Source organism: Pecten maximus, chromosome 15 (genome assembly GCF_902652985.1).
Source record: "Pecten maximus chromosome 15, xPecMax1.1, whole genome shotgun sequence".
Taxonomy (NCBI): Eukaryota; Metazoa; Mollusca; class Bivalvia; order Pectinida; family Pectinidae; genus Pecten; species Pecten maximus.
The window spans coordinates 11016557-11043039 of NC_047029.1; the positions used below are offsets into that span (position 1 = coordinate 11016557).

A 26483-nucleotide genomic window follows, 5' to 3' on the forward strand; every position below is an offset into this window, starting at 1 on the left:
ACCAAATGTATTTTGTTAGGCATAACACGACGATAAAAATGCATATAACAGTAACAATAATACCTGGTGTTTTTATGACATAAACTATTTATTAATAATAACCAATCAAAACGAAGGGTTGTCTGTGTTTCCGTCTCTAAAATTAGAAAGCATGGCGGATGCGGACTCTCTGCATGACATGAGCTCGGACTTAGATCAAGATCCAAGTGCTGTAGACGCCGATGTTGACGACGATGAAGTGTCCGAACAAGGGTATAAACATCCTTCTCTTATTACAATATTTATGCATCCGAATGAATGGCTACATTTTTCACGAGACGCTTCCCCGGTGACCCTGCCCTTGCATGCTTGCTGTATCACGAATTCCAGTTTGACAATTAGAATCTAGTGGTGGTTCTCAACTGTACTCGAGTTATTATTTTGCTGAAGAATAACCTATTTACGAATATACTACTTTATTTATTCCTCTCATATGTGTGCTTTCTGGACCAATATATCTTTGAAAATACACAGGATTTGTAGTGATTTTATTATTGACTTTTTTCAAGTTCTCAATAGTATAACAGGAAAAAGGTCACCAATAAAAACGGAATGCATGTTTATCACAGGCACTTGCGACCCATATATTACGTATCGTAGATATTGGATTTTAAAGATTGGTGTTTATTATCAGATTTAAGTGCCAGTTTAACCAAGCAGAAGTGCTGGTATACATAGTCCGGAATGGTTCTGAATGTGTATTTTTCTAAATAGCTTTATTAATGCTTAGGTGATAAATTAAAAATAACTTTTATTTAGCATCATTAACGAGGTTAAGAATCAACTTAACCTCTGAAGAGCTTTTTACTGTGACACCGCTAGTTGAAGAAATGTTTTGAATCATGGAGGAAAACCCACTGGGAAAAGCAATATGTAGTACCATCGATGGGAGAACATAAACCAAACAGACATGCTCATGATCACCTGTTGCCAGTGTCCCTGGCTGTTAATAGGACGTAAAACAAAAATCTTATCTTGGGTATAAAGTCTTCAAAAAGTCAGGAGTAAATTTAATTTCATGACAATGTATTCATGAATTTGGTATGAGCAGAGTCGTGGTATGAGCAGAGTCATCTAACTGTTACAGAACTGTCATGAATAGGTAGATCCCAAATAGCCATTTATATCTCAGATTGCTAAAGCATACGTGTCCAAATTTGGGATAGACTGAGTTGAAATTTAAGTCTGTGTGTTGCTTTTTCATTTCCCAAAATAATTGGCATCCCATATAGGAGAAAGCCGTATTGTCCTGTGTTTTTTCTGGGTTGCAGAGTTTCTAAAAGGAAGAAGTTTTGTAATCGAGCTAGATTGTCCACATAAGCCAAATTATTGGTTTTATAATTCAAAATTCTGCAGTTAGCCTGCTCTAGTGCATTGCCTTTATATGTCCATGTACAGGTTAATGTATTTTTAATATTTCAGACGTGAACAGCAATGTCGGCACTGATACTTTGGTTTGGTTTGGTTTATTTTGTTTAACGTCCTATTAACAGCTAAGGTCATTTAAGGACGGCCTCCCGTGCGTGCGATATGCATGCGTGGGTGAGTGCGTATGTGTGTTTTGGGAGGCTGCCGTATGTTCCTGTTAAGTCTCCTTGTGATAGGCCGGAACTTTTGCCGATTTATAGTGCTACCTCACTGAAGCATACTGCCGAAGACACCCAGCAGCACACCCCACCAGTCACATTATACTGACAACGGGCGAACCAGTCGTCCTACTCCAAATATGCTGAGCGCTAAGCTCGAGTAGCAACTACCATTTTTGATGACTCTGGTATGTCTCGGCCAGGGGACAGAACCCAAAGCCTTCCTCACAGGGGCGAACGCTCAACTAAAGGCCAAAAGTGAGGCATTGTCAAAGGAGACATCAGGAAGAAGAAAGTTGAACAGAAAGAAGAGAAAAGATAAAATCCCAAATTTAGTCGCCTCTTACGATCATGCAATGGGGGCAGCAGGTACAATTCTTACGCCCTACCTGCAGGGCAGGGCACTGATAGTACACCAGAGAAACACAAAAAGTTAACATAGATTTGACAATTCGCAGTTTTTGCGTTTTTTGGAAAAACATTTTGTCAGATAGCCCGCAGGAGGCATTTTTTAATGTTTTAGATTGTATAGCACGCAGGCAATACACAGGAAAATATACAGTACTGAAGTTTATGACCATGTGAGCAGCCAGGGTTCTATTTAAGTTACAATCTCCTTTTAATAGCTGGTGGCTGCCTCACTAAACAACTTATGTAGGGCCCATCGCAAGCTATTAAGAGCAATAAGGATCAAGTACCTTAATGTCCAAGGAATTAGAACCTCAGCTCAAGATGGTCCACTAGCTCATGATCACCCCTCTGAGAAACAAAAGTCTCTCAGCCTTTCCTGTGCATTGTTCGACCCTTTATCAACTGAGCTATGTTGTGATAGCATTAAAGAGCACCGAGCATCATTGCTCTATCACCTATGGAAACTAGAGAGAGGCATAGGACCTTATTTAGCTGTTAACCATCAGGCGAACATTATAAAATAGAAAATATTTTGCTTTGGCTAAAAATGATATGACATGCATTGGTTTTTAGTGCTATTGTCACCGCTTTTGATTTGATGTGGTTTTATTTATATCTTGTTTCAAATCTAATAGTGGTTTGTTTGACTTTCATTTTAATCAGGCTTGAAGCTGCATCTAGGAAGAAAAATAAGAAATTTCTTAAAAAGAGGAAACACAAAGATATTGAGAGGTCAAGTGGTGACTCCGACAGTCAGATAGTGAATGATGATGAAGACCATGGTGTAAGGGTTCCCATACTCCATAATCAGAACGAGCAAAACCAGTCAGGAATGGAGGCGGACTCAGAGAGTCAGGGATCTGGATCCAAAGGATCTGAAAATGGACAGAAAAAGGAAGTTGGAGCTTCAGGTCCACTGACTGAGGATGCACCAGAAGTAAGATGATCATGTTGCATATTGCATTTTGAGACCAATCGGAAAACAACATGGCCGACAGGCAGCCATCTTGGATTTTGACAATTGAAGTTTGTTATCGCTATTTCTGAGAAAGTACTGAAGGGATTTTTCTCAAATTTCATATGTAGGTTCCCCTTGGTGCCTAGTTATGCATATTGCATTTTGAGACCAATCGGAAAACAACATGGCCGACAGGCAGCCATCTTGGATTTTGACAATTGAAGTTTGTTATCGCTATTTCTGAGAAAGTACTGAAGGGATCTTTCTCAAATTTCATATGTAGGTTCCCCTTGGTGCCTTGTTATGCATATTGCATTTTGAGACCAATCGGAAAACAACATGGCCGACAGGCAGCCATCTTGGATTTTGACAATTGAAGTTTGTTATCGCTATTTCTCAGAAAGTACTGAAGGGATCTTTCTCAAATTCCATATGTAGGTTCCCTTTGGTGCCTAGTTATGCATATTGTATTTTGAGACCAATCGGAAAACAACATGGCCGACAGGCAGCCATCTTGGATTTTGACAATTGAAGTTTGTTATCGCTATTTCTGAGAAAGTACTGAAGGGATCTTTCTCAAATTCCATATGTAGGTTCCCCTTGGTGCCTAGTTATGCATATTGCATTTTGAGACCAATCGGAAAACAACATGGCCGACAGGCAGCCATCTTGGATTTTGACAATTAAAGTTTGTTATCGCTATTTCTCAGAAAGTACTGAAGGGATCTTTCTCAAATTTCATATGTAGGTTCCTCTTGCTGCCTAGTTATGCATATTGCATTTTGAGACCAATCGGAAAACAACATGGCCGACAGGCAGCCATCTTGGATATTGACAATTGAAGTTTGTAATCGCTATTTCTGAGAAAGTACTGAAGGGATCTTTCTCAAATTTCATATGTAGTTTCCCCTTGGTGCTTAGTTATGCATATTGCATTTTGAGACCAATCGGAAAACAACATGGCCGACAGGCAGCCATCTTGGATTTCGACAATTGAAGTTTGTTATCGCTATTTCTCAGAAAGTACTGAAGGGATCTTTCTCAAATTTCATATGTAGGTTCCCCTCAGTGCCTAGTTTTGCATATTGGGACCAATCGGAAAACAGCATATGGCCGACAGACAGCCATTATCGCTAAATCTTAAATTTTATATATAGGTTCCCCTTGTTTAAAAAGTACTAGCTATAGAGGGCTGTTTCTGAATTTACACAGATTAGTAAGACTTAGAGGAAGGGAAAAGTAGAGAAAAGATCAATCTGACATGGAACCTATGAAGATCATTCAATGGTGGGCGCCAAGATCCCTCTGGGATCTCTTGTTGATGTTATAATTACTTCAGTTTGATATCTAATTTATCATAATGTTATCTTCGATAGAACTCTCAGCTATTAGTTAATTATATCCTGATTAACATCAGTTTAGTAAAGTACCTTTTATCCAAAACAATTCTCTATAAAGTCAACAAATTTACCATATAAAACAATAATGAAAACAGTTATTGAGAAATAAAGATTCTCTTTAATTTATTTCTTTAGTATCAGCTGGAAAGGGGGTTCAGATTCACAACATCCTCAAAGTTACTGGTAGATGTGTAATGCAAGCTTTGTGAAATAAAAGCATTTCAAATTAATATCAAGCAAAATGATATCTTGGCACATTCACTGTCAGTGCTGTTTGGAATCACAATCATGAAGTTATAGTTTAAAATTGAACTTCCATGCTTTAAACTTCAGTGCATACCTGTTTTATTTATTTTTTTAAATCAAAGCATTTTTTCAGTCAGTTGAGCCAAAGAGATGGTGACTTTTCACTATTGGCATCCCAGGCCTTTCTTCATTGAGCATTAAATTTTGAAATTTTGTATGCAGCCATATATGAATAAAATCTCGAATGAGTTTGTCAATGGGACTGATTCAATCTTACCTTACAGAGTTATTACCCTTTGTAGTTCTATATTTGTTGGACATTTTGTACATAATAATTTTATAAATATATATGAACAAATTTTGGTAAGATCTTGTAGGAGTTCATCAATGGGACATTATTCAAATGAATGACCTTGATCTACCTACAAGGTCACAGGGGTCAAATATATTCAATCTTTAAAAGTTTGAATGAAGTTTAATAGCAAAAAATTATACATTTCAGAACTCAGGACTGATAAGGTTCACGAGCCTCTTGTTAAGTCACACAAACAGATATGAAATTGACCAGATCACTTGTTTAAGAGATCGGGTACCTGTAGATATATAAACTAACTATATAGTATTGGCATGTTGAAGAAGAAATGGTGATCATATTTCAAGTAGCAAGAAATTAAACTGCAAAAAAAAATATGTTTAAAAGGTATCTGTGTAGAAGAGATGTTCATCATTGGTGTTGACCATTAGCTTAGTTTCACTCATCGAGTACAAATATAGATGATTTTTGAAAGTAAATTTTCCATACTCTATCTCTGTGTTTATGAAACTTAATCCTTTTCTACAGACATCATCTCTGTCAGGATTACAGAGGATACAGAAAGCCGTTGAGCTCCTGTCTATGGCACCAGCCGCACCCAAAAATATGGAGGAGGCATCCAAGAAACGCTATCAGTTCTGGGAGACACAACCTGTACCAAAGATAAGTGAGTACAATCGGTACTCAAATAGGGGGTTTCAAATATAAAATCTAGACTTAGAATTTCAGTAAAAATTGAAAGGAAAACTTTTGATCCTGTCGCACAATGACTAGAACTTCTGTAAAAATTCAAAAGAAAGCTATTTTGATCCTGTCACACAGTGACTAGATTATTTTTATTGCCAATGCTTTCCCTTCTGTTATGACATGTATCTTTTTTATTTGAAAAATGTGGAGAAATGAAATGTTAATTGTTAGAAAGTAATTAAAAATGATAAATTTTGTGATAAAATAGTACCTCTAATTCAGCTGACAACCGTACTGTAATGGAAATCACTGTTTTACTGAAAATGTACCACTGAAAGTGTTTTTTAAGGAATTTTATAAATTCAACATTCACTGTTAAAGAATAACAGAATGTACTACTGGAAGTATACCACAATAAGTGTTTTTAAGGAATCTGTGATTTCATAGACTTACTCTTATTGAATCATAGAATTTTGCTATTAAAATATTACATGTGCATGGTTATTTTTCCAATGAATGCAGAGTAAAATTACATCAAAGGATTTATGTGAAATCTATTGCATGTTATCAGACGAGAAGATCCAGACGACTGTGAATGAGCCTATAGAACTGGACAAACCTGTGGAAGAGATCCGAAGTGACGCATACACCCTTCCTGGGGGCTTTCGATGGGATACACTAGACCTTTGTGACCCCCTCATTGTAAGTTCACGTTTAACCTCAGTAATCCCATCTTTGGAAATCGTATGTCATTTATACGACTCTGTCAATTTGACATGTTGATCCTTGTTGAGTCCTGTGTAACCTCATTCATGTTTATCCTTGGCCTGGTCTGTGTGACTCCTTCCATATCAAACTCACGTTGATCCTTGACATGTGTAACCTCGTCCATGTTGATCCTTGACCTGGGGACATCATCCATGTTGATCCTTGACCTGGGGACCTCATCCATGTTGATCCTTGACCTGGGGACCTCATCCATGTTGATCCTTGACCTGGGGACCTCATCCATGTTGATCCTTGACCTGGGGACCTCATCCATGTCAATCCTTGGCCTTGTCTGTGTGACTCCTTCCATATCACACTCATGTTGATCCTTGACCTGTGTAACCTCGTCTATGTTGATTCTTGAGCTGGGGACCTCATCCATGTTGATCCTTGACCTGGGGACCTCGTCCATGTTTATCCTTGGCCTGGTCTGTGCGACCCCATCCGTATCACACTCATGTTTTTCCTTGACCTGTATGACCTCAATCCATCCATATATGTTGAAATTTGATGCATGTGACCTCATCCATGTTTATCTTTGACCTGTGTAACTCGATCCCGTCCGAGTCTTCCCCACAACCTGTTATAGGTTGACTGAAACATGTCAACAACTTGGCATTGAAATTCAGATCTAATGAAGAACTGCTGTGTTAGGCTCACTCTTTTAGTATATTACCTGGATTTGCTAGTGGAACTTCATGTCGGATTTAGAATTGTCAGGATTTAAATGATATCTATTATCAGGATTTCCATGATTTCTTTTGTCAGGATTTAGATGATTTCTATTTTCAGGATTTCAATGATTTCTATTATCAGGGTTTCTCAGTGATTTCTATTGTCTGGATTTCAATGATTTCTACCTTTAGTTGAAGGAGCTGTACACCCTACTGAATGAGAACTATGTTGAGGATGATGACAACATGTTCCGCTTTGACTACTCCCCAGAATTCCTACAGTGGTATGTACTGTTTATAGAGGTGCCTAAATATGGTGTATAAATATATAGCAACTGAAAAAAAAATGAAAATTCTAATCAGTGTTAAATTGGTTTAACATTTTAATCAGTGTTAAATTGGTATTACATTTTAATCAGTTTCAATCAGTGTTAAATTGGTTTAACCATTTTAATCAGTGTTAAATTGGTATTACCATACAAGGAAGTTGCTATTGTTCACCAACACTTAGTTTAAAGATAAATATTTAGTATTATTATAGCGCGCATTATGAAGATTGTCTGCAAAGCTCTGGCATCTATATAGACCATATAATCCATCAAAAGACAGTTTAATGCTTAAATATTTAGTATTATTATTGCTCCTATTAGTTTAAAGATAAATATTTAGTACTATTATTTAAAAGCGGCCGCGGTGGCCGAGTGGTTAAGGTGTACCGACACTTTATCACTAGCCCTAGGCCTCCACCACTGGGTTGCGAGTTCGAAACCTACGTTGGGCAGTTGCCAGGTACTGACTGTAGGCCGGTGGTTTTTCTCCGGGTACTCCGGCTTTCCCCCACCTCCAAAACCTGGCACGTCATTAAATGACCCTGGCTGTTAATAGGACGTTAAACAAAAACAAACAAAGCTATTATTAAAAGTTAAAAACCCTGACAACTTAATGTTTATGGTGATGATGTTGAATTGATCATACAAACAGATACATGCAAACATGATAGTGAAAAATCTTGCAAACTTTGGGATTATTTTCTGAGAGTTACAGCTAGACATGTAACGAAAAAAATATTAAATTTATCACTGGAGAAATCAATGGACTATACATTTAGTTAACATTCAAGTGTATCAAGAGGAAGAAAACCAAACTATCGTTAAAACTAAAATGTAAAACAGACATTGAGGATGTGCTTTAAGGATAAATTTCTAATGAGAGTGAGTATATTGTGTCTGATGAAGAGTATTGTTTGACAGGGCCCTGCAGCCTCCAGGCTGGTGTAAGGACTGGCATTGTGGGGTGAGAGTTATCAAGAACGACAAGCTGTGTGGGTTCATCAGTGCCGTCCCGGCAAACATCAAGATGTATGATAAGTAAGTAGGAATACAGAAGTGTTGTCCTGTCTACAGAATGACAATCTGAGGTGAAGGGACAGTTTGCTGTATGATATAAAGATTATTTTTTAACAAAATCGATGTCAGATGGATGATCGTCTTAACCCTTTGTAAGCAGATCTTAACAATTTTTACATTCAGATAAATGTATTTGGAACTGTTTTATATCTTGAAATTATGATAGGTGATATTATCCAATATCCGGGTAGACAAATCCTCATATTGACTTTATAATTCGTCATTAATTGTATATTGTATGACTGTGTCACCTTTTGATGTTAAAAAACTCTGTAATTACAATTTTTGCTGTCCTTGTTTTACAGGCTTATCTGATTGTCGCTACAAACTAAAAACATGAATATTTAAATCATAAAATATACTGTCAGACTTAGGCAGGAGTTATGTCCCTTTAACATGGATATGGCCTGAGCCCTACTCGATTTGCACTCTTCTCCTTCTAGAATATATCTTGCGGTCACTAGATTTGTAGCTCTTGAGCTTCTGGAAGATCTTCTACCTCTTCCGTCTCAAAGCTGGAAGATTTATCTTCCAAGATGGGTGTGAGTGATGAGTTTCACTATAGAAGGATTTATGACACATACATGCATGTGTTTGTGTCATAGTGTTTGAGAAAACTTAAAGACTTGTTTATTTTGGGTTATATTCTCCCGATTTACTCGATTTACATATAACAGAATATGATCTTCTCAGAAGGCTTCTCTTTTGAGAAGAGTGCAAATCGAGTGGGGCTCAGTAAACTGAAAACTTATCTCTTCCATCGTGGACTAGGTATTGTTGAAGTACATGATGATAATTGATCTAACCGATTCTTCAGACATGTCTCACACATGCACCAATTGATATTTAACAAGTTGGTGTCATACATGCTAGTATCAGACTTCTCCCTGTACAGGTGTCCAGTCAAGGCATTAAATAATCATTGGATTAACAGTGGTATCATTGTATACCTAACTGTCACCTGTTACATTGTAATGATCATTGTATGGACACATTTTTAATCAATCGATGGATTGTGATCTAAGATTATAGCAAAAATTAATCAGATAATGATAAGAAAATCATGTTATTTAGGTGTTGTGAAAATAACCAGCCAGATGTAAGTATAAGTAAAATATTTCACCTCCTCAAGCCAAAGTCCTGTATTTATATGCACTTAATCATCAATATTCAAGTTCTTATAATTTCCAGTAACTGAAGTGTTAGTATCAAAGTTGATTCATGTTTGATTTTCTTTGTTTGTGTATCTAGATTTACTTTTACAGTGGTAATTTAATATTCTTTCAGATCAAAACAAATGGTAGAAATAAATTTCCTGTGCGTCCACAAGCGGTTACGATCAAAGCGGGTGGCGCCAGTACTTATAAGGGAGATAACTCGGCGTGTCCACATGAGAGGACTTTTCCAGGCGGTGTATACTGCGGGAGTTGTCCTACCAAAACCGGTGGCTTGTTGTAGGTAAGGCCTATAATGTCTCAAATCCAATTTGGGGTCATGTGACAAAATTAATTTCAGTTTGAATAGTATGTATATGCCATAAAACACAACCTTTACTATATCAATTCCCTGATTGGCACATTGTGAATTTTAAAAATGTTGTTTAATTTCTCTTTCTTTCTTTTATAAAATTACAAATTTATACGAAAAATGTGGTATGTTGATTCATAATTGAAATGTATTTTTCAGATATTGGCACAGATCTTTAAATCCTAGGAAATTAATTGAAGTGAAGTTTTCACACCTAAGTAGGAATATGACTATGCAGCGGACTCTCAAGTTGTACAAATTGCCAGATGTAAGTGATAGCATTGTGCTTTCTTGTACCTTTTGTAATCCGTATAATTAGAATTTTATGAAGTTAAATCTGTCCTTAATTTTTACTAGCAGAAATGTATAAAATATAATGTAAGGTTTTAATGCTTTGTGTATGATTTGAATTTTTTTTTTGTATTTCCAATACAATATTTTGTCTCTTACATCTTTTACTAAAGACTGTCTTATTTTCTCTGAAAAGGCATATACTATGACCTTCAAGTAAATGTCTATCGTATTTATGTTTATTATACACTCTTTTGTTTAATATTAATTTTCATGCCAGCTCATCCTTGATGAATTTATGGCTACTCAATGATGATTAAATATGATCAATTTATACTTGTGAACAGACACCAAAAACGCCTGGATTTAGGAAGTTTACTCCAGCAGATATCCAGGATGTTCATGCTCTGCTGGCAACTGTGAGTATTATTGACTGTCACATCCTGCTGTTTCCGTTACCGGTAACTGCATATGATACATTTTTTTACCAATAAATTGATCATCTTGAAGTTGTTTTCATTACAGGGAATTTCTGAAAGATGGGTATACATTAACCAAATGTGACAAAAAGAAAAAAAAAGGGAAAATTAATAGCCTGTTTGATGGTCACTGAAAATTCTTATCTATCTATACCACAGTTATTTCCTGATGTTGGAAAATAGCTAAATTGGTTTCTTTGAAAGTAGTTATAAAATGGTTATGATGGATAATCTATAGTCTGTTTAACTTCCCTTGCTGTGATGCAAGTCACAACTGAGCATATATAGTACTTACTTTTTAACAGTATAAAGACGGAATTTTTAAATGTCCTAATTTAGCTTTACATAATTTACACACATTCTTATATTTTACATTAATTATTTTCATTTTGTTTGTAGTATTTGCAGGGTCTAGATTTAGCACCTATATTTTCTATGGAGGAGTTCAAGCACTGGTTTATACCCCGACCTGGAATCATTGATAGCTATGTGGTGGAGGTGAGTTTACATACTAGGAAATCTATATATATACATGGTCTATGTGGTGGAGGTGAGTTTACATACTAGGAAAACTATATATATACATGGTCTATGTGGTGGAGGTGAGTTTACATACTAGGAAATCTATATATATACATCGTCTATGTGGTGGAGGTGAGTTTACGTGCTAGGAAAACTATATACATACATCGTCTATGTGGTGGAGGTGAGTTTACATACTAGGAAATCTATATATATACATGGTCTATGTGGTGGAGGTGAGTTTACATACTAGGAAAACTATATATATACATCGTCTATGTGGTGGAGGTGAGTTTACGTGCTAGGAAAACTATATACATACATCGTCTATGTGGTGGAGGTGAGTTTACATACTAGGAAATCTATATATATACATCGTCTATGTGGTGGAGGTGAGTTTACATACTAGGAAAACTATATACATACATCGTCTATGTGGTGGAGGTGAGTTTACATACTAGGAAAACTATATACATACATCGTCTATGTGGTGGAGGTGAGTTTACATACTAGGAAATCTATATATATATACATACATAGTGAAGTTGGCGCTCTGGAAAGTACAAAACCAGCAATACATATTGAGTGTTACTTATGTAAATTTAGCAGAAGGAGCCATAGCTCATCGTCAAATCAATTAAAGGCTGGAAAAAATACCAACCAGATGTTTATTACTCTGCATTGCTAACGCACTCACCTACATGTATAACAACCATGTCTATATGTGAATAACTGGGCCGCAAACTGAATTACAGTATATGTCTCTTTGTTTATTGTGTCAACGTAGTTTAGCTCACCTAGATCATGAGACAATGTCTCAAGTGACCTCTTGCAATCACATTTTGTTGTGCATCATATATAATCCATCCATAAACAATTTACATTTTCAACTTCCTCTAAATAACTAAGAGGCCCTGGGTTATGATATTAGGCCAAAGCATGCTAGGATGAAGGGCTACCAAGTGTGTTTTATTGAATGACCTTCACTTACTTTCAAGGTCACAGTGGTCAAATGTGATACAATTTTAAATGCTTCTTAATAACTAATAGGCCCAGGGTCATGATATTGGGCCAGTAGCATGCTGGGGTGAAAGTCTACCAAGTTTAAAAGAATGACCTTGACCAACTTTCAAGGTCACGGGGGTCAAACGTGTTGAAAAGCAAAACATCATTTATCAAACTTGTGTACATATCTCAACTAGGGTGACTGCTAAAGCCCCTGGGTCTCTTGTTTAAAAATGACGCTGTAGGAAATTGAATTGAAAAACTAACATGCAGGGATTTGTTCCAAATGTAGGTTTGTAATACTTAAAGTGTTGCTCTGTTATGATATGTGTGATAGCAAAAATTGATTCTGCCATACAGAGGGACGGAACAGTTACAGACTTTGTGAGCTTTTACACTCTACCATCAACCGTGATGCACCACCCGACACATAAATATCTGAAGGCGGCATACTCCTTCTACAACGTCAGCACAAAGACACCCTGGAACGATCTGATGCAGGATGCACTAATTGTGGCCAAGAGTGTATGTATTTCCAGCAATATTCAGTATTTGCAAAGTGATTTTATGATGTTCTGTTTTGCTAATTGCAGTAAAAACATTTTAAGTCCGACTCATGTGGACCTTTACCAACATTAGTTTATGATTTCACTCATGGTAGCATGAACGGGACAAATAAGAATGTTATTGATGAGTTCGCATACATGGTGACACCTTGGTCAAAACATTAGCCTATTGATGATGTCACTCATAGGGACATAAACGATATACCTAAATGCTAGGTTTAATCACACAATTGCAACCTGACTTCTTGCATTTATTAGTAAAATAGCAAATCCTGAAAATAGGCTTGGTGTTGAGGCATTCTCAGTGATCGTATATCATATTGTCTGATGTACAGATCCCATTCAGAAACTGATTGGTATTATTTCATGTTGTAGATGGGATTTGATGTATTTAACGCCTTAGATTTGATGGACAACAAAGAATTTCTGGAGAAGCTTAAGTTTGGCATTGGAGACGGAAACCTACAGTATTACCTGTACAATTGGAAGTGTGCTCAGATGAATCCAGAACAGGTACGTATGACAAGGTCTCAAATCCACAAACCTCCAAATATTAAATCCTTTTATTTTATTTAATTATTAGGTAAACCACCACTTAGTATTAAGGGGTTGGGTTATGGTAAATGATTCATTTATGGGTAACTTCATTCAAGGGATCTGAATGCCCCTGTGTTGTATATGGATGTTTTATGGGGATCTGAATGCCGTTTGTTATATATGGATCCTCTATGGGGATCTGAATGCCCTTGTTTAACATGGATCCTTTATGGGGATCTGAATGCCCTTGTTTAACATGGATCCTTTATGGGGATCTGAATGCCCTTGTGTTATGTATGGATCCTCTATGGGGATCTGAATGCCCTTGTTGTACATTGATGTGCTATGGGGACCTGAATGAACCTGTGTAATACATTGATGGTCTATGGGGACCTGAATGCCCTGTGATATACATTGATGGTCTATGGGGATCTGAATGTCCCTGTGTAATACATTGATGGTCTATGGGGATCTGAATGTCCCTGTGATACACATTGATGGTCTATGGGGACCTGAATGCCCTGTGATATACATTGATGTGCTATGGGGATCTGAATGCCCGTGTACTACATTGATGTTCTATGGGGACCTGAATGGACCTGTGTAATACATTGATGTGCTATGGGGATCTGAATGGACCTGTGTAATACATTGATGTGCTATGGGGACCTGAATGAACCTGTGTAATACATTGATGTGCTATGGGGATCTGAATGGACCTGTGTAATACATTGATGTGCTATGGGGATCTGAATGGACCTGTGTAATACATTGATGGTCTATGGGGACCTGAATGGACCTGTGTAATACATTGATGGTCTATGGGACCTGAATGCCTGTGTTGTACATTGATGGTCTATGGGGACCTGAATGCCCGTGTTGTACATTGATGGTCTATGGGGACCTGAATGCCCTGTGATATATATAAGAATGCTCTAATATTGCCTATGTTGGCTATGTTTACCATGTCTATTCTGTACTTGTAGGTGGGATTAGTGCTGCACTGATGAAATAGAGTAAAGAACTAACATTGAACAAAAACTAGAAATTCCTGGAACCTGTCGGATATCTGGGCGTAAGGAAGTGTGTCGATACACAGCACACTAAACATACCACTGCACCTACGGTCACACACAGTCAACCTGAGGATCTACAGCATGTACTGTTTAGGGTCAATAAAACACATGTTGGTTGTGTAGAACAAAACCAAACAATGTTAGAAACTCACCAGATGGTGGTCAAATGGTTACTGAAAGATATTCTCATAGATTCCTTTATGTATATACTGGAATGATTGCATTGTGTTTTACAAAGTGTCGAATGAATGATTGTCAGGAGAATGGGTGATCTTCACTTTCAGAGAAACTGATTGTCAGAAAAATGGGTGATCTTCACTTTCAGAGAAACTGATATTTATGATTATTTTGGATATTTACTTAACTTTTAGGACATCGTAGAGGTCAAAACTCTGGAGTAGGACATTGTAGAGGTCAAAACTCTGGAGTAGGACATCGTAGTAGTTCTGATAATGACCAGTTTTTCACAAGTTCAACTTTTATTTTCCATGTTTGCTGTGCATTTATACAAAGCAAGTAACAAAGACTTTATGTGAATGGACACCAGCATGCTGGTGTTAAATGGTTCTGTGCATAGCTGACATTCCTTGTACATGTATTCAGTTGCTGAAACAAGGGTCACCTCCCAGCTGTGTATTTATGAAAAGGATGCTTTGGCTTACTGTCGTAACATGAAATAATTGCGTACATATCCTTGCGTCATTTTAATTTACAATTTGAATATGGTTATTTGTGGTACAATATTCCATGGGTGGCCCAAGCTATGGAGTGTTTTATCTAAATTGGATTTATTATCTGGGTTCCTTAATTATCAACCTCAAAAACACAATATTACATGCTATACAGTATTCAGGGTACCACAGAAAACAAATGTGATTTATGGCGAGATTGTTTATGTCGGCTAATAGAGTTAAATCAGGCTTACATTTAGTGATAAAATTATGGATGGATTTGATTGTGTCTATAGTTGATTTCTGACAAGGATTTGTGAAGTTGATTAATAAGTACATGTTTATTGAATAATTCTTCACTAGTGTCATGAATGTATTTGAAAAGAAATCATGAAAAAAAACTGTGCTAGTATCATGGCTTTTATTCAGTCATTTTATCATATGCCTGTATTCTGAATTAGATTTCTCAATTATCATATTACTGTTGGAAGATTTTCAATGGTCCATGCAACTTGGATATTACAGTATTTTATTTGCCTTGAATAGCAGCCATGTTGGAGAGAGAGAATGTGAATAAACGCTGTGAATTATTGAGAAATTGTGTCTACTGCCCTGTGTAGGTGTACTGATTACAGTACTGTAAAATACATATTTTTGTGATAATCATATTTTAGCGCTTTCCGTGCTTGAAGCATTATCCTAAATTATGATTGCACTAATAGCATTCTATATACAGTTTCTATATGAAATAATTCCGCTAATCTGTTGAAATTGGCAAACCCGCTAAAATTTGATTACGCCAAAAAAAGTGTGTTTACAGTATCTGTCACCATCTATATTGCAAACCATCTGCATTCCTTAACTTACGGAAATAACTTAACTTAACATTTTCCATAGGAAAGCATTATTGAATTTAAGGGGAAGATCGGAGTTTATGGAATTATCTTTAAATTCTGTATTAAAGGATATCCTGTGGAAAATTTAAGTTAAAGAATTTCTGTAACTGATGAAACCGGGGCCGGTCTCATGAGATCAATGGTCTGGAGTATTGATCTGATATGTGGCGAGATATTGAATCTGTTTTCTTACAAAATATGCAGGTTTGAAATGTTGCAATAAGTGTTTTATACAGACAAGGTAATTTGATATTGTATACTCTGAATGAAAACTCACTAGTCTAGACAATAGCCTCAGTAGCAGTGTGATTATAGCTATAGTAATTCTGAATCATTAGGAATGTTGTGACTGACTGATAATATATGTCTGAGATTTGTATACATGGGACTCAATTCAAACTGATGCGTACATGTCGGTAATTTTATATATGAAATATATAAAAACTCAAAATATGAAACCTCAATCTGGAGTTCTTAGTGTATACAGTTTTGTCAAGTTACACTGGGACAACTTTCAGTTCATCTCAGCATTACATTTGGAGAGATCCACTTTTGGGAGAGAGGTAATAGTGATTCCACAAAAATGTAAGATTGTTTATTGAATGAATGCTGTAGGGTTCCTTAGTTTTATTAGCTCACCTGGCCCAAACAACCTAGTGAGCTTATACCACGGTGCAGCGTCTGTTGTCCTTCGTCAGTCCGGCATCAAGTTTTCCAATTAAACAACTTCTCACTCCCAGAGTCATGATATTTGGCTGATCGGTTCCTTGGATGAGGCTGAACAAAGTTTGTGAAAACAAATGACTTTGACCAATAATCAAGGTCACAGGAGTCAAATTTGTTAAAACCTTTAACTGACTGCATCTCATTAAACAAGATACCTATAGTTTTGATATTTCGTTGATAGGTTCATTTGATGAGGCTTAATGAAATTCTAAACAATTGACCTTGACCCCATATTTAAGGTCACAAAGGTAAAAATCCTTAAAACCTTTTACTGTAAATGACTTCTCATTAACCAAGACTTCCAGAGCCATGGTATTTGGCTAAAAGGTTTCTTGGATGAGGCCACACAAAGTTTGTAAAAAGCAAATGACCTTGACCATATTCAAGGTCAAATATGAAAGATTCCTTGAAACATTTAAACAACATTTTCCAGTTAACCAGAAGACAAAGAATGGTGACATTTTGCTGGTAGGTTCCTATGATGGAGCCCCACAAAATTTTCGAAAAGAAGTGACCCTGAATCATATGTTCAAGGTCAAAGATATCAGATTGTTCATATGTAGAACTTATTCTAATTACCTGGAAAAGCCTAGAATAAAGTACTTTTGTCTAAATGAAAGGCAATCACCAAACAAGTGAATACTAGGTGAGCAATGCAGGCCCATTTGAGCCTCTTGTATTTTAATTAGACATGACAAGAAATATTACCTCTTTGTGTTTTCTTTTTAGACTTTTAGTGTAGGTACAGTTTTTGATATCTCTTAATAAGAAGTAGATAATCCAAAGTAAAAGTTTCAGATACAGTTGTTTACTTATGGTCTCTATAAGTTCAGCTGTTTACTTGTGGTCATTACAGGTTCAGCTGTTTACTTGTGGTCATTACAGGTTCAGCTGTTTACTTGTGGTCACTACAGGTTCAGCTGTTTACTTGTGGTCACTACAGGTTCAGCTGTTTACTTGTGGTCATTACAGGTTCAGCTGTTTACTTGTGCTCACTACAGGTTCAGCTGTTGACTTGTGGTCACTACAGGTTCAGCTGTTTACTTGTGGTCACTACAGGTTCAGCTGTTTACTTGTGGCCAATACAGGTTCAGCTGTTTACTTGTGGTCACTACAGGTTCAGCTGTTTACTTGTGGTCACTACAGGTTCAGTTGTTTACTTGTGGTCAACACAGGTTCAGCTGTTTACTTGTGGTCAATACAGGTTCAGCTGTTTACTTGTGGTCAACACAGGTTCAGCTGTTTACTTGTGGTCAACACAGGTTCAGCTGTTTAATTGTGGTCAACACAGGTTCAGCTGTTGACTTGTGGTCAACACAGGTTCAGTTGTTTAATTGTGGTCAACACAGGTTCAGCTGTTTACTTGTGGTCAACACAGGTTCAGCTGTTGACTTGTGGTCAATAGAGGTTCAGCTGTTTACTTGTGGTCAACACAGGTTCAGCTGTTTACTTGTGGTCACTACAGGTTCAGCTGTTTACTTGTGGTCAATACTGATTCAGTTGTTTACTTGTGGTCAATAGAGGGTCAGCTGTTTACTTGTGGTCAATACAGATTCAGCTGTATACTTGTGGTCAACACAGGTTCAGCTGTTGACTTGTGGTCACTACAGGTTCAGCTGTTTACTTGTGGTCAATACAGGTTCAGCTGTTTACTTCTGGTCAATACAAATGAAGAATTCACTTGTATCATAGCTGCATATTCCAGTTTGATTCAGACAAAAAGATGATCCATCCTGTTTGATTTAAATATTAGATCATTTTTTTTTCACAGAACCATTCCTTATGTTACTATTGCCAAAAGTAGACCAATTGTATAAAAAAAAGACACTTAAAAAAATCATTGTATTGAAATTTCCACTTTGATTAGAGTTTTAACAAACAGTTGATGTGTGTTCTCGTCTCGTTTTATTTGGTGTATTTGGTTAACAAATATTTTCTGAGTGAGGAAATGAAATCTTGAAGATATATCACAGTAGTTTTGAGCATTGTATGTGTTTTGAGTAGATTGTGATAAGTTTTGCTTTTAATGTAGGTTTCATAGATTTGGTTCTTGATTGTGATTGATTGGTATTTTGTGAAGTTCTTGTACGCAAAGATTTTTTCATAAGTGATAAGATGATGTATTTGTAGGGGAATATGTGGATCATTTGTGTATGTCATTAATTTATTTCTTCCTATAGCATTGTTTATTCTGATTGATGATCATGTTTTTTTTTCTATAATATCATTTATCATGCAGAAATGTAAAACAGGGTTAGTTAAGTATGATGATTTTTCCTCATTATTTATATAGCCCTCATCAAGTGCTCATATGACTTTGCTTGTAATGCATCAGTGTCACTATAAACTTGCTTTGTATCGGGGATACGATTATATATAATTATTACAGTGTGTTTTTGTAATACCCACTCGGTGCATAATACTGTTCAGCAACAGCAACATTAATCCCCTGATAGAAATTGTTACCTCATCTTATCGGATTGGTGAGGTTATAACATTGTGCAGCATCTGTCGTAAAGCTACTAGTCAGGAATGACTGAATGTATTTTGGCCAAATTTGGTCTTACCCGTGGTAATCATTGGCACAGGAGATTTAATGTTGAATATATCATTAGCAGGGTAGATTCAATGTTGAATATATCATTAGCAGGGTAGATTCAATGTTGAATAAATCATTAGCACGAGAGATTCAATGTTGAATATATAACTGTTCTGTCCCTCCTTGATGGCAAAATGATGTTTATTGCCCAATAGGGGGCAGAATATAAAAGGTAAATTTTAAAATCTTTCCCTTAAATGAATCATATGATGTTGGATCTGGATCATGAATGCAATTAAATTTTATGCAAATGGAGGATCAGCGCACATCTTTTTGACGAGTGAAATAAAAGTTTCTAAAAAGAAATGATCTTGTCCCCTTAGGCCCTTGTTACCAATGAGAAGAAGCTAAAATGAGAATATATTTGTAATACATTGACTATAAATGAGAATATGTTGGTTCAAGGTGAGCAAAGCAGGCCCTGTGGGCCACATGCTTTATGCATGCAATGATGTAAAGATTATCCCACACAGAATGTTTTTATATTCAAAACAATCACGTAAATAACAACAAGAAAATTTACCCCCGAGCTGAACATACAATCACCTAACATCTAGCTCATTACCAGTATAGGTATCGCTTTCAGACTGGAACAAGCATCTACCTTATACAAGCTAGCACGTGAGGATGCTTGTATCTTTTATTGAGATGTGATTTAATCGTGTATGCAATCAATTAATTACTGTGTTGGTTCAGAGATTTTTTTGTCTCTGATAGGTCTGAACATTTAGGGATAAAATGTCATGTTGTATCACGATCATGAAAGACTTGTTCTCATAGAGTTTGATATCTTTGTTATATAGCAAGCGAATATTATCCTGTTTTTGAGTGTTAAATAATAATACAAGATATATGTATAAAAATAATTTTTGATTTCTTCATCATTTTGACATGTTTTCTGTGTACTGTAATGATACAGTACGTTAAGAATCATCAGCTGGTATGTATTTCTTGAAAAAAAGGCTAGTTGACTCTTAGCTAGCCAGAAGTTTGTAATAGTGGAGGTATCTTATATAATAGCAGCGATAGGTACCATTAAATGTTGGGTACTGACTACTGACACCAAGGTATCTTAAGTAAAACTGGAGATACCATTGTAACTTGTTGGGTATCGACAGATATCCAAATACTCGGGAGATACCATTCTGTTGGGTACTGACACTGAGGTATCTTAAGTAAAACGGGAGGTACCATTGAAACTTGTTAGGTAATTGACACCAAGATATCCAAATAATATGGGACATATTATTGTAACTGTAGGATATTTATTGATTCTTTCTAAGTACACCAAGAGGAACCATGAACTGTTGGGTATTGACTGACATGTCCAAATACTACGGGACGTACCATTAACAGTTGGGTATTGACCGAGATATCCATATACTACGGGACGTACCATTAACTGTTGGGTATTGACAGAGATATCCATATACTACGGGACGTACCATTTACTGTTGGGTATTGACAGAGATATCCATATACTACGGGACGTACCATTAACTGTTGGGTATTGACCGAGATATCCATATACTACGGGACGTACCATTACTGTTAGGTATTGACCCAGATATCCATATACTACGGGACGTACCATTAACTGTTGGGTATTGACCGAGATATCCATATACTACGGGACGTACCATTAACTGTTGGGTATTGACCGAGATATCCATATACTACGGGACGTACCATTACTGTTAGGTATTGACCGAGATATCCATATACTACGGGACGTACCATTAACTGTTGGGTATTATCACCAAGGTAACCAAATACAATGGGAGGTGCCATATGATATTGGGAATTCTGGGTACTGTAATATAGGCGGTACCACATACCATTGGGCATTGTTTGCATCCTCTGTTGGTTACTTTATAACATGTATAGGCAAACTATTTGTCTTAAAAGACAAACAAATTGCTGATTAAACTATACTGTGTGTAAATATTGTTTCTCATTTCTTTAGACGAGTAAGTATTCTCATATTATAAAACTGGACCGACAACTACTTTAAGCCCTTATGATGCATTAATCATGGAAGTAGATTTTTTTCTGCATTTTGTGAAACTGGACAAGGAAAACTGTAAACACATCGAAATAGGATGCATTAAAATCCATCCATTAGCAACAGAGAGGACGGCAACTTATTGAAAAAAAAAAAACACCGAAAAAGATCTTGGGAGTAGTTAAGTTGAAGCAGAAAAGTAGGAGGTAAAGGAACCATTATCTTCGGAGTCATCCTTAGGACTTTGTCTTCCTGGACAAGTTTTACCACCCTTACAAAACACTAGTACATCCACATTCAGAACACTGCCTGACTATCTGGTAAATTTGGTTCAAGAAAAAAGACATCAAGATTTTTAAAATAGAACATAGGAGAAAGACCAAGAATCTACTAACCCTCCAGGAACTACCCGACACAGAAAGATTAAAAGTTACATGTCTAACTCTGATAGTCCATGTCAGCAACGAAATCATGTTTGTTCCAAAGTGCTAGGGGACACAACATAAAACTGTCATGGAACACAACACCATCATTTCTAACTTGTTTATTTTGCCAGAAAACATGGTCAATGCAGAAATAAGAATTCCTTTAAACATCATCCTCGCTAGTGAAGGGTAATGATACATTCGTGTAGCTTGGTCAGTTGAAACACTGGCCACGTAATCTCGGGTGAAGATACGAGGTACATGCTTCAACACACTATCCGTGTCAGTTTGTGTTTCTCAGGAAGCTGAGAAACAGGCCCGACTATGCTATTGTTGTTGAGTCCTTAGGCACGACACTTTACCCTAATTGCTCTGGATGGCATGTAACAAGCCTCATATGTTGCTAGTGAGGTAGTCACTAACTACTACTACGAGACCCCTCCTCAAAATGACCTTGGCTGTTCATAGGGCGATAAACCAAGCAAACAAATAAACAAATTACTAGTTAAGGGCTCATAATTTTCGTATTCTTCCTTATTAGACTTGGCCCCTCTAATGCCACCTTTCGTGCAGACAAGCGAGTTAATTGCTCTTTACTAACTTTAATTTTCAGTTGTTCCAACACTTACCACCAATGTACGTAGTCAATTACCTCTACCAACTGATTAAATACACAAAATTTTCCCTAAAATATTGTCCTTTTTTTTTAACAAATAATATGACATAGTTGAAAATTTCTAATCCACTAATTAAGCTGATAATATATGTCTTATATGGACTATGTGTTAGAAATTTCATTGGATGCCCTTTAAAGTCAAGATACACTAATTTAGAGCTTGGAGAACGAGGCTAAGTTTGCCAAAGGTGAATACGAAATTATGAGTTCTTAACTAGCAAATATGCATGTTTAACATAGACTGAACAGCATCCTATTAATAGCTATGGTCATTTAAGGACCGTGGTAGGCGATTGGTTAAGGTGTCCCGACACTTTATCACTAGCCCTCCACCTCTGGGTTGCGAGTTCGACACCTACTTGGGACAGTTGCCAGGTACTGACCATAGGCCTGTGGTTTTTCTGCTGGTTATCCAGTTTCTAATCAACCAGTATCGCATCAATACTAATGAGGGTACATCTTAGATATTTCACAAGCTTGTTTCTGAATGTCACAAAAACTTTCCATTGGTACTATGCAGACCATGCTGACCTTGACCTACTTTAAAAAAAGAACCTTGGCCACAGTATGTAACTGGAGATAGGGCTTTCATGTTTCACATGCATGTTTTTTTCTTGTGACAAGACCTTTCTATTGGTAATACATTTGCAGATGTGCATGCTGACCTTTGACCTACTTTAAAACAATTAACTTCGGCCACAGTTTATCAAATGGAGATGGGACTTTCATATTTCTCATATTGCATTCCTTTTGACCTTGACTGGAACCTTAGCCTACTTTAAAAAAAAAATTTCTGATATACTGATACGATACCATCAGAGTCCGAACATATTTATATTTAGCACCAATATAAATTCCATTATTGGTAGTACAGAGGTGTTGGAATTCAAAGATGTCCCCGATAATCAGACGACCTGAAGGCCAGAAATTGACAAACACATGTGAACAAACTCAACATCTGTATAGCATCGCCCTGGACATTGTTGGAGTAGATGGCTGTCTAACTTGTTGAAATAATGGCCTAGATCCATTTCGAATATGGGTGTGAATTGTTTCCAAGAACTGTATGACTGGTTCCAAGATCCATCATTTCTACAGCAATATAACTTGTTGCTTGCTAAGTTGGAATACCACCAACTTTTCCTATAAATGACCTTGACCCAATTTAAAGATTATGCATATTATGGTCCAATATGCTTTAACATAATATAGTATGGCTGGGACATACCATACTTGATCTGCAATAAAGCCCTCCCCAATCAATCTCCTATCAGGACTTTTGGAATCCGGGTTACAATCGGTAATAAGCTCTCTCCAAGATTTTGTTCTTGTCCTGAAATCTTGTAATATAAAGTTGATTTGAACATTGATAAAATAGACAAACTTCACCCCGAAAAAAGAAGAAAAAGAAAAGATTTTGTTACAGTGCTGGTAATAAATACAGGTTAACGTTCAGTACTATCAACTTTCAGAACCTATTGTGTTTGTTAATGCCCAGTAAACCGATTATCAGATCAATAGATGTGATGGTCATATCGACAGTTATTGAAAAGCTAGTCCATCAATTGGTTTGTTTTGTTTAACGTCCTATTAACAGCCAAGGTCATTTAAGGACGTAGGTTTCGAACTCGCAACCCAGAGATGGAGGGCTAATGATAAAGTGTCAGGACACCTTATCCACTAGGCCATCGCGGCCCCCTTCTAGTCCAGAAAAAAGGTCATGTTGACCTATTACATCTTTTTTTGTTCCACTGTACAATTATGGTTTCTCATTTTCATCTGCAGAATACAACAACAACAACAACAACAAAATACAACAACAACAACAACATTGTCAAGTTCTTCGACATTTTTATCTTTTTTCCTTCTCAAGACTTCACAGTTGGTCAGATAAAGATTTTTTTTCAGTTGCTATGAAAAGACCATAATAGCTAACTGGAAAACAGACCTTGTATAATTTGAACACAATTAAAATATCTTCATTGTCATTTGAGTATGTAGCAAGATATATGTACACAAAATAACTTTATTCCAGTATTTAACTGCATACACATGCACAATGTATTGAAAAGCATATTTACTACTCTAAATTTGAAGTTTTACAGCAATAATTTCTGTAGTAATGTCATGGTATATGAAAGTGATTTAAGAGCAAAATATGATCAAGGGAGAGCACTCCACAATACATTGAATTTTGTATAAAAAAACTTCCTTTTTCAATATTTTCTTATTTCTCAAATAACAAAACATTAAAAATTCAAAGTACATGCTCAACTTTTAATATGTGCATCACATGCTTCTTTTCTCTATTTGAAGTAAAAGAAAGAGTTTTTTGGCAAAACTGTAATCATTGTTGAAAAGAAATACATGTAAAAAAGCAGATAGGATGGGGATAGAAAAAAAAAAGTGCTGTCAATACAGTCCTATGTATATTTGAGTAATCTGGTAGTTTCTAAAATTTAAATCATTTTTGTTCTACTTTAGAATTAAATTTTTGAACAACAAGCATGATACTTTCTTATACTCAAATTTCTGTAATTTATACAGTTGATCAATGAAATTTTAATATAATTTTAATGTATTTTTTTGTACAAGAATGCTGGAATACTGTGACTCAATGTGCTATCCAAACAAATGAAAGTCTATTGTTATAGATATCCATGACAACATTTTGAGACCTTAAATTGAAAATACACGAAAAGATAAAATTCATTTGAATTTAAATTTGAATCGCCTGACTTTAATACTACAGATCAATGCCAAAAGACACTGTGCTCTATTCTTTTAACAGTCAACCAGCACTTTAAAATAAACAAGAAATCATTGGTACAGTAGAATGTATCATTCCAATCACAACAATGCCTTAAAATGTAAATAAATATCATCAATTTCTAATTAGTACTTTTAAAATAACTGCTGAGAGGTAAAACGATTTTAACAGGAACACAATAATTTGTATCTCAACAATATTGTTGACAGATTAAGAAAAAAAAATCATTTAAAAGTACTTCATCTATAATCAACAAAATACAATTAAGCTAACATTTCAAGTAAAAGTTGACTAAAATAAATTAAAAATGTATATTTACATCAAGTGAAAACCATACATACACTGTACTTTTAGTAGGATACACAAATTAATACATTTGTATATAGAATTCATTTGTTTGTGTGTTTAGGCAATAAAATAATGCCATCCTTCTTCAACTTCTATCTACTGTCAAATTATGTTTGCTATAAAAAAAAAAAAAAAAAATCACCGGTAAATACAGAAAAACCTGTCAGCTTCCTGTATTTTCTTACAGCGGAACAGAATTAGTGCTGTATTCAATTAAACAAATCTCCTTTTAAAGAAGTGTGAAGAGAGAGATAGGCCGTATTTAAAGGGAGGGAAAGACTATATTTTAGGGAGGGAAAGGCTGTATTAAATAAACATAGAATATAAGGCAGGATAGGAGAATATGGCTACCCTTCCTCAATGTATGTTTATACAGTTTAAATTTGTATCTGACAAATTCTACAAATCAGACCTCAAACAGGTTCTGTAGTATATATATATATATTGTAAACAGGACTATTGGTCCCTCTGTCGTTGACCTATCCATGTTTGTTTACTGCATATACATAACTATAGATACTCAGACAATCAACAATTATCAAAATTGATGACAAAAGCAATACTGACAGATACCGAAATGGATGAAAATGGAAAGTTGTATTATAAATGAAACATTTCAGTCACCAAAGATTGCTTTTTGGTGTGAATGATGATAAATCTGTTAATTAAAGAAATGTGAATATTTGTTATTAAATCACCATTTTAAAGACTGAAATTTTTGGTGTGAAAACACTCAGGCTGACAGAATGTTTGACAGTAAAGCAAAATTGACTATTCAAATATGAGTTGATTAAAGTATGGATCAATGGTCTGGAAAACAAAGGGATATTTCAATGGTGCCAACATATAATGCTGTAAATAACCATCAGATACGAT

At 36.0% G+C, this 26483-nt stretch overlaps 1 protein-coding gene and 1 long non-coding RNA gene across 2 annotated transcripts; both read left to right on the top strand.

Annotated features, from left to right (window-relative positions):
* The first annotated feature begins 142 nt into the window (after positions 1–142).
* Positions 143–14439, top strand: LOC117343920 (glycylpeptide N-tetradecanoyltransferase 1-like). Its single transcript, XM_033906480.1, has 13 exons — positions 143–252; positions 2700–2973; positions 5482–5620; positions 6212–6342; positions 7275–7366; positions 8333–8449; positions 9776–9946; positions 10175–10283; positions 10654–10725; positions 11185–11283; positions 12673–12837; positions 13254–13391; positions 14402–14439. The coding sequence occupies exons 1-13, from the start codon at positions 152–154 to the stop codon at positions 14420–14422; spliced, it is 1629 nt and encodes a 542-aa protein (XP_033762371.1). The 5' UTR covers positions 143–151; the 3' UTR covers positions 14423–14439.
* A 497-nt stretch (positions 14440–14936) lies between these two features.
* Positions 14937–21328, top strand: LOC117343921. The gene is made up of 2 exons (XR_004536101.1): positions 14937–18365; positions 18424–21328. It is a non-coding gene; the product is annotated as an uncharacterized LOC117343921 (long non-coding RNA).
* The last annotated feature ends 5155 nt before the right edge of the window (positions 21329–26483 follow it).

Excerpts from the sequence above, each read along its gene's own strand:
- LOC117343920 (XM_033906480.1), top strand. The coding sequence starts at position 152 with ATGGCGGATGCGGACTCTCTGCATGACATGAGCTCGGACTTAGATCAA. Across the intron at positions 2,974-5,481 it reads TGACTGAGGATGCACCAGAA|ACATCATCTCTGTCAGGATT; the intron begins GTAAGATGATCA and ends CCTTTTCTACAG. Across the intron at positions 6,343-7,274 it reads ACCTTTGTGACCCCCTCATT|TTGAAGGAGCTGTACACCCT; the intron begins GTAAGTTCACGT and ends TTCTACCTTTAG.